The sequence below is a fragment of the Pyrgilauda ruficollis genome, unplaced genomic scaffold, assembly GCF_017590135.1.
Source record: "Pyrgilauda ruficollis isolate IOZ18807 unplaced genomic scaffold, ASM1759013v1 scaffold72, whole genome shotgun sequence".
Classification (NCBI taxonomy): Eukaryota; Metazoa; Chordata; class Aves; order Passeriformes; family Passeridae; genus Pyrgilauda; species Pyrgilauda ruficollis.
In genome coordinates this window covers 1,089,732-1,097,639 of record NW_024529044.1, presented here as the reverse complement: position 1 = coordinate 1,097,639, position 7,908 = coordinate 1,089,732, and the positions used below count along the sequence as shown (strand labels likewise).

The 7,908-nt window shown below is 54.9% G+C and overlaps 1 protein-coding gene across 1 annotated transcript; it reads left to right on the top strand.

Moving 5' to 3' along the window:
• Positions 1-1,561: 1,561 nt before the first annotated feature.
• On the top strand, positions 1,562-5,756 carry SOX9 (SRY-box transcription factor 9). Its single transcript, XM_041485857.1, has 3 exons — positions 1,562-2,260; positions 3,110-3,363; positions 3,755-5,756. The coding sequence occupies exons 1-3, from the start codon at positions 1,830-1,832 to the stop codon at positions 4,483-4,485; spliced, it is 1,416 nt and encodes a 471-aa protein (XP_041341791.1). The 5' UTR covers positions 1,562-1,829; the 3' UTR covers positions 4,486-5,756.
• The last annotated feature ends 2,152 nt before the right edge of the window (positions 5,757-7,908 follow it).

Sequence of the window (7,908 nt, the reverse complement as noted above, 5' to 3'; positions counted from 1 at the left end):
GTGTTTCAGGAATAAAAAACCCCCAAATTCCCCTGGAGAAAAGCCCCGCTCTGCTCGCAGTGCCCCTGTTCCTGCAGACAAAGGCTCTGGGACAGAGCACAGCCACTTACCTTTAAACTCACCCAGAGCAAAACTACTTCCCAAAAAAGTTTGCAAGAAAAAAAAAAAAAACCAACAACCCAAAATCATCACCAGAACCTCAGGAAAAACTAAAACCTACCAAGGAGAGGGTTTCGAGTGCGTTTATCCCCAGCTCCTTCCCCGCTGCCTTGTCCTTTTTCTTTTTAAATTTTATACATAATATTTTTTTAATTTTTTTTTTTTTCACATGCCCTTTCCAATACCTTGAACCCCCCCTGGTCAGGGTAACGACGACAATCGCGACAGGGCACGGCGGCGGCCGCTGCCCCGAGGATTGTCCGGCCGCACAAAGGCTGCAAATGAAAAGCAGCAAATGAAAGCGGCTTCCAGAAAGCCCCAACTTTAACGCTCGAGTTGCAGTGAAAAATTCTGGGCTCCGGTCCTTGGGAAAGGAGCAGAGCTCGGAGGTTTCTGCCCCCGAAAGGCGCTGAGGAGCGCGGGGAGAAGGAGGGAGGTGGGAAGGGGCGCAGCTTTTTGGGCAGCTCCCACCAAACCCTTCTCCTGGAGCCTGAAAAGCCGGGATGTGTTCTATTCCCCACCTGGACGGGGATTGCAGTGCCAGCCCTGATTTCACTGGGACCCGCACGGGAGAGCCGCTCGCGGCTCCAGACGGGGGATTCCTGTAAAGCCGGAGTGTTTCTGTAAAGGGAAATATCTGCAGTTATCCACAGATAACCCCGGCAGCTCCCGGCCTTGCCTTTCGAGACTTGATCAGCTCGGCAAAACTTTGATTTCTGTGCAGAGGGGGAGGGAAGAGGCCGCTCCTTCCCCGGGCACGGCTCCAGGCCGGGATGCGGGACCGGGATGGGGAACCTTGATTGGGAACCGGGATTCCGGGATTGTGATGAGGAACCGGGATGCGGAACCGGGATTGGGAACCGGGATGCGGGATCGGGATGAAGAACCGGGATTGGGAACCGGGATGCGGGATCGGGATGAAGGACCGGGATGGGGAACCGGGATGAGAAACCGGGATTAGGAAACGGAATTGGAAACCAGGATAGGGAACCGGGATCCGGGATCGGGATGGAGAACCGGGATGGGGAACCGGGATGAGGAACAAGGATGAGGAACCGGGATTAGGAAGCGGAATTGGCAACCGGGATGGGGAAGCGGGATGAGGGTCCCGCAGCCCGGTCCGGCGCGCAGGGAAAGCCGCGCCGGGGCCACCGGGATGGGGGATACAGATAGAAAGAGGAATAACCGGGGAATGCGCGGATGTCGCAGCGCGGGGTGGGCGGAGGGACGCGCCGGACACCCCCTCCAAAAAGGAAAAAAAATAGAAAAAAAAAAAAGTTTAAAAAGTAGAAAAAGCCAAAGCGCAGCAGCGATTTTGGGGTCTCTGGGGCCGGCCACCCGCAGCTCCGTCCCCGCGGTACCGGGGGGGTTCGGGGGGCGCGCCCGGCCCGGCGCGCGCCAAAGTTTTTTTTCCCTTTCCTCGTTTCGGAGTTTTTTGGTTTTCTTGTTTTTTGTAATTTTTTTGTTTAGCGTTTTTGTGCTGAGGAGAAGTAATAAAAAGTTTTTTGCGAACTTCTCGCTGTTCTTCCCCCTCTCTGCGCAGCCGGTGGAGACTTTGTTTCTCCGAGTTTTTACTTTTTTATCCCATCCCTGTCCCTTAGCGCCTTTTTAATTTTTTTTTTATTATTAAATTTTTTTCGCCCCCTGTTCCCCCTCGGCCACTTTCTCGCATGAATCTCCTCGACCCTTTCATGAAAATGACAGAAGAACAGGACAAATGTATCTCCGACGCCCCCAGCCCCACCATGTCGGATGACTCCGCCGGGTCCCCCTGCCCCTCCGGATCCGGCTCGGACACGGAGAACACCAGACCCCAGGAGAACACCTTCCCCAAGGGCGACCCGGACCTGAAGAAGGAGAACGACGAGGACAAGTTCCCGGTGTGCATCCGGGAGGCGGTGAGCCAGGTGCTGAAGGGCTACGACTGGACCCTGGTGCCGATGCCGGTGCGGGTGAACGGCTCCAGCAAGAACAAGCCGCACGTCAAGAGACCCATGAACGCCTTCATGGTGTGGGCGCAGGCGGCCCGCAGGAAGCTGGCGGATCAATACCCGCATCTGCACAACGCCGAGCTCAGCAAGACCCTGGGCAAGCTCTGGAGGTGAGTGCGGGGCCGGGATGCCCGCGGGGACCGGGGGATGCGGAGCGCGCTGCGCCCAGCCAGAGGATGTTGGAAACGCGCTGGGAAAACTTCTGCGGAGTGCAAAACTTGTTAGGTCGAGGAGAAGCCGGGATAGGAGGGGGAAAGCAGGGAAAGTCGTTCGCTTTGTGGTGTTGGAAGTGGTTTCTGATCCCGGAGCGGTGCCCGGGGCGGGGGGACCGTGCGGAGCCCCCCGGGCTGCCCCGGCCGTTGTTTGTTTGCGCTGCCGGTGCGGAGGAAATGATGGATTTTGGGGATTGCATCAGCTCGGGCCGGGCCGGAGGGAGCGCGGGGCGATGCGGGGAGGGACGGAGCGAGGGTGGGTGGCGGCGGTGAGTGGCGCAGGGCCGGGTGGCCTCCGAGTGCCAGAATCAGGCGGGGAGGGGAGGAAAACACGAGGCGAGTGAGTCACCTGGGCCACCGCGTCCTCGGGGACTGCGCCACGGGCGGGGGGATCCTGCAGCGCTGAAACGGGGGAGGAAAGCTGGCCCTGGCAGGCAGGGGTGTCCCCAAAGCGCCCGGGGACAGCCAGATGTGCCCACAGGGTGGGGAAGGGCGAGGGCTGGACCCCGCTGGACTCCTGCAGCTCTGGTCTGGCCACCGAAGGAATCTGGGGGACAAGAGGGTGACAACTAGAGAGCGCCGGGGACGAGGGGGTGACAACCAGCGAGTGTCCCGGACAGAGAGTTCAGGTTGTGGGGGGCTTTGCATCGCTCTTTGGGGGCATCCGAGGGAGGGATCGGCACTGGTGTCACTGCCCGGCGCCCCCCCCGAGCCACAAGTGACCCCGCGCCCCCCGTGTCCCCCCAGGCTGCTGAACGAGAGCGAGAAGCGCCCGTTCGTGGAGGAGGCCGAGCGGCTGCGGGTGCAGCACAAGAAGGACCACCCCGACTACAAGTACCAGCCCCGGCGGAGGAAGTCGGTGAAGAACGGGCAGGCGGAGCAGGAGGAGGGCGCGGAGCAGACCCACATCTCCCCCAACGCCATCTTCAAGGCGCTGCAGGCGGACTCGCCGCAGTCCTCCTCCAGCATCAGCGAGGTGCACTCGCCCGGGGAGCACTCGGGTACGTACCCACGGAGCCTGCGGGGGGGCACGGCACAGCTGCCCAAAGCTGCAGCCCAGACCGGGCTGGAGGTGGGGTTGGGTGAAGGGAGGGGAAGGAAAGAGCCGGGAATGGAGTGAGAAGAGGGAGAACTGCCCACGAGCTGTACCCAGAGCCTGGGCACGCAAATTATCGCCCCACTGCAGTCACTTCCCCCTGTTTGCTCATAAGAAACACGAACCCGTGCTTTTAAAACCCAAAAAACCACCCTGCTGCAGCTGTCTTGAGGGCACAGCAGGCTGCTGCCCGTGGGGCTGGGCTCCGTGTCCCTCACACCTGGACATGTGCGTGCCCCACTCACCACTGCCACCCCTGCCACAGCCTCACCCTCTCCCTCTCCTTCCTCCCCCAGGCCAGTCCCAGGGTCCCCCCACGCCACCCACCACCCCCAAGACGGACCCTCAGCCCGGCAAGCAGGACCTGAAGCGCGAGGGCCGCGCGCTGGGCGAGGGCGGCCGGCAGCCGCCGCACATCGACTTCCGCGACGTGGACATCGGCGAGCTCAGCAGCGACGTCATCTCCAACATCGAGACCTTCGACGTCAACGAGTTCGACCAGTACCTGCCGCCCAACGGGCACCCGGGCCAGCCCGGCCAGGTCACCTACACGGGCACCTACGGCATCAGCGGCGCCGCCGGCGTCTGGATGTCCAAGCAGCAGCAGCAGCAGCAGCCGCCGGTGCTGAGCGCCGAGCAGGGCCCGCAGCAGCAGCAGCAGCAAAGGACGCACATCAAGACGGAGCAGCTGAGCCCCAGCCACTACAGCGAGCAGCAGCAGCACTCCCCGCAGCAGCAGCAGCAGCAGCTGAGCTACAGCTCCTTCAACCTGCAGCACTACAGCTCGTCCTACCCCAGCATCAGCCGCGCGCAGTACGAGTACGGCGAGCACCAGGGCTCCTCGGGCTCCTACTACAGCCACGCCGGGCAGGGCAGCGGGCTCTACTCCACCTTCAGCTACATGAGCCCCACGCAGCGCCCCATGTACACCCCCATCGCCGACACGGCGGGGGTGCCCTCCATCCCCCAGACGCACAGCCCGCAGCACTGGGAGCAGCCCGTCTACACGCAGCTCACCCGGCCCTAAGGGAGAGGAGGGCACCGCCGAAAAAGGCAAAAAAGCGACGAGAAAATGTTGAAAGAAGTCAGAAATGCGCGAAAGCAGCGAGGACGAGTTGCCTCAGACTGAAATTGAAATGATAATTAAAAAGACGCTCACGTGGAAGCTGCGCCTCGAGCCTTCTGCACTACAGCATCCTCCAGGACCCGCTCCCAGCCCCGAAATTTGGGGCAGACTTGCCAAGGACTGGACTTGAACTCTGCTTCTTCCAGCGTGGAGAGGAGATTTCCACCCAACCCGCCCAGCTGGCTCCTTCTCTGGACTTTTGTAATGATTTTTTTTTTTTTTTAGCAGTAATTAAAAGCAAGATTAAAAAAATAAAAATAAAAAAAAAAGAAGAAAAAAAAAGGGGGGTAAAAGAGAAAACTCAGAGTCCTCTGTGAGGAATATTCTCTATTTTAAATATTTTTAGTATGTACTGTGTATGATTCGTTACCAATTTGAGGGGATTTATACCTATTTTTTAGAGTTTTTTGGAAATGCTCTTATTTTTCCAACAGCTAAAAAAAAATGACACTTAGTGGAGCAGCCCTAGGTTTTCTTGCAGAGGTATTTTTGTATAGAGAAGTGTCTTTTTTTGCTCTAAAAATGAAACTAAACCAGCGTGTTCTGCCCTGGGAACCCAGCACTGGGGCAGGGACCAGCATGGGAGAGGCTTTATTTTTCTAACTCGTAGCAAAACCAGCCAGGAGGAGAACTTCACTTTATTTTTTAATAACCTTGAGCCTTAAAAGAAAAACAAAAAGAGGAAAAATAAAATTAAAAAATCCGTGGAGCAGCCCCAAAGTGCTGCTGGAAGCCTTAAAGCAGCCCCTGATAATCACTGGCCCCGGGCTGGGGCCGAGCCCGACCCCTCCGGGCACCCCCTGCCCACCCCAGGGTGCCAACCCAGCCAGGGGCTCCTCTCTGCCTGGGAGCCGGCACAGATCCTTTAAATTATTTATTCGGGGAGAAGAGCAGCTTTTAATCACCGTTTTCCTTGGGTTTTGTTGTTTTAATCTCCCCCCAAAGTCCTTTCAGAAGCGTTGCATTAGTGGGAGCATTATTTGGAAGGTGACCGTGCCTGTTAAATTATGGTCTGAAACTGTAACCAGTCCTTTATTTATCTCTTTAATTCCTTTTGGTTGTTGTTATTATTATTATTATTATTCTTTTTGGAATCTGTGTCCTGGGTTTGTACAAACTTTGTGTTCTTCCTTTTTTTTTTTTTTTTTTTTTTTTTTTTTTTTTTGGGTTTTTTTTTTTTTTTTTTTTTTTTGTTTTTTTTATTTTTTTTTTTTTTTTTTTTTTTTTTTTTTTTTTTGTTTTGTTTTGTTTGAGGTTTTATTTTTTTTTTCTTTTGCCTTCGAGGAGTAACTGGAAGAAAAAAAAAAGAAAAAGAAAAATGAGATTTGTACAAACTAAAGATTGCAAATGTAGCGGATCACTGAATCATTTGCCTTGTTTCCTGCCTCAGCTCTCTGGGACACACCAGCTCGTGCAAGGACGAGCCCCACACCCCAGCCCTGCTGCAGGGGTGGCACCGTTTTAGCCTTCAACCCCCCCAAAAACCGCCTGGGAGAGGTGGGGGGACACTGATTTTGGTGAAGCTGTGGCTGAACAGTTAAGGATTGCTTTTTAAAAAAGACAGCAGACTTTTTTTATTTAAAAAAAAATGATATATTTGTTAACTTTTTTTTTTTTTTTTTAGGGATTCAGTAGGAGAAAAAAATCTTAAAGCACTCTTATAATATGGCATCTTTCTATTTCTGTATAAAAGCAGATCTTTTTAAAGTATTTCTGTAACTTAAAAGACCTGTCCTTTAAATCATATTTTGTCTTTAGGTAAGTTTGGTTTGGTTTTGGTTACAAGATCCTTCTCTTTGTGAAACTTACCTTTTTTTTGTTTGTTTTGGTTTGGTTTATTTTGTATATTATTGTTTGCAATAAATATACATTGTATCAAAAGTTGCACCTGCCCCGGATGTGGGATTTATTATCAGGGTTTGTTGTCAGGGTTTTTTCTCAGCCTCCAGGGGACACGGAATGCTGGATGGGTTTGGGTTCATGGCTGAGGGTTGAGGTGTCCCCCCCATCTTTATCCCAAGCACAGCCATCCCAGAAAAAGTAGATCCAGGGAATAAATGAGATTGGGGATGGACAAATCCAGACTGGCCAGGTCAGGGTGTCACCCCAGAGGGGACACCTGAGCTCCAGCTGTCCCCAAATCCTGCTGGCTCTGCTGTCCCTGGGGTGTCTGCTGGAATTTGGGGATGCTGAGCATGAGGGGAGGAGAAAGCCCAGGCCCTCGGGGTTGCTCCTTTCAGGTCATCCTTTAAAAACTGCTGAAATACTCCCAAAAAACCTGAATTCTCCCACCAGCCAAGCAGGACCTGTGTCATCCTCAGGGATCAATGTCCCCTGTCCCTCCCCGGGAAGGAATGACTCCTCTGGCTCAGCCCAGCTTTGATTTTCCAACCAAACCCATCCCAAATCTGTCCCTGCCCTGCTGGGCTCTGGAGCAGCTCAGGCCAGGCTTTGTCACCTCCCCCCTGCTGCTGTCACCTCCGAGCTCGCTGGGGACACAAATCTCTGCAGGTCCCTGCAAGGCCTCAGATTCCAGCTGGGAAAACTTCTGTCAAATGTCCCAACTTGTCCCAAATTCCCCCTGGAGCCGCAGCTGGCACGGGGCTGCTGTGGGGCACCTGGAAAAGCAGAGCCAGGGAATAAATGGGATTTGGCATGGGCAAATCCCGGCTGGCCAGGTCAGGGTGTGACCCCAAAGGGGACAGCTGAGCTCGGGATGTCCCCAGATCCTGCTGGCTCTGCTGTCCCTGCTCCGGCCTGCCCTATCCAGGGCCCAGTTCCAGCAGTCAGGTGGAGATTTTATCCCCCCTGGAATCTTTTCCTGGCTGGAAAACCCCTCTGATCCCCCAGAGCACCCAGAGCTGCCGGCCACACCACAAACCCTCCACACCTCTGCAGAGCATTTATTTTACACTTCAGCCAAGCACCGAAGGGATTCATTAACTCTGAGCATTAATTGGGGTCAGTGTCACTCTGCTGTGCCATGTGGGAACTCTTTGATCCCGGACATTTCTCCTCCTCAGCATTTCCCCTGCCCCGCTCGGACTTTGTTCACTGCAAGTTTTGGCCTGGCTGTTTTTTGGGACAAAAGAACAAACACAGCTCCTGGGTTTTGGGTGAGGAAGGAGATCCAGGGAGAGCTCGGTGGGGCCACGAGCAATTCCATAAAGCAGAAATTGCTCGTGTGGGTGGGATGGGCTGGAAGAGGGCTCGGAGTTAGGACAGACAGAGCCTGGCCCTGCGGGGCTCTGGGACAGGAGGGACCTTTCTCATCCCACCCCAAAGGGAGCAGAGCAGATCCCACCGGGATTCCTGGGACATTTC

Coding starts and splice junctions, on each gene's coding strand:
- SOX9 (XM_041485857.1), top strand. CDS start 1,830: ATGAATCTCCTCGACCCTTTCATGAAAATGACAGAAGAACAGGACAAA. Junction 2,261..3,109: donor ACCCTGGGCAAGCTCTGGAG/GTGAGTGCGGGG, acceptor GTGTCCCCCCAG/GCTGCTGAACGAGAGCGAGA. Junction 3,364..3,754: donor CTCGCCCGGGGAGCACTCGG/GTACGTACCCAC, acceptor TTCCTCCCCCAG/GCCAGTCCCAGGGTCCCCCC.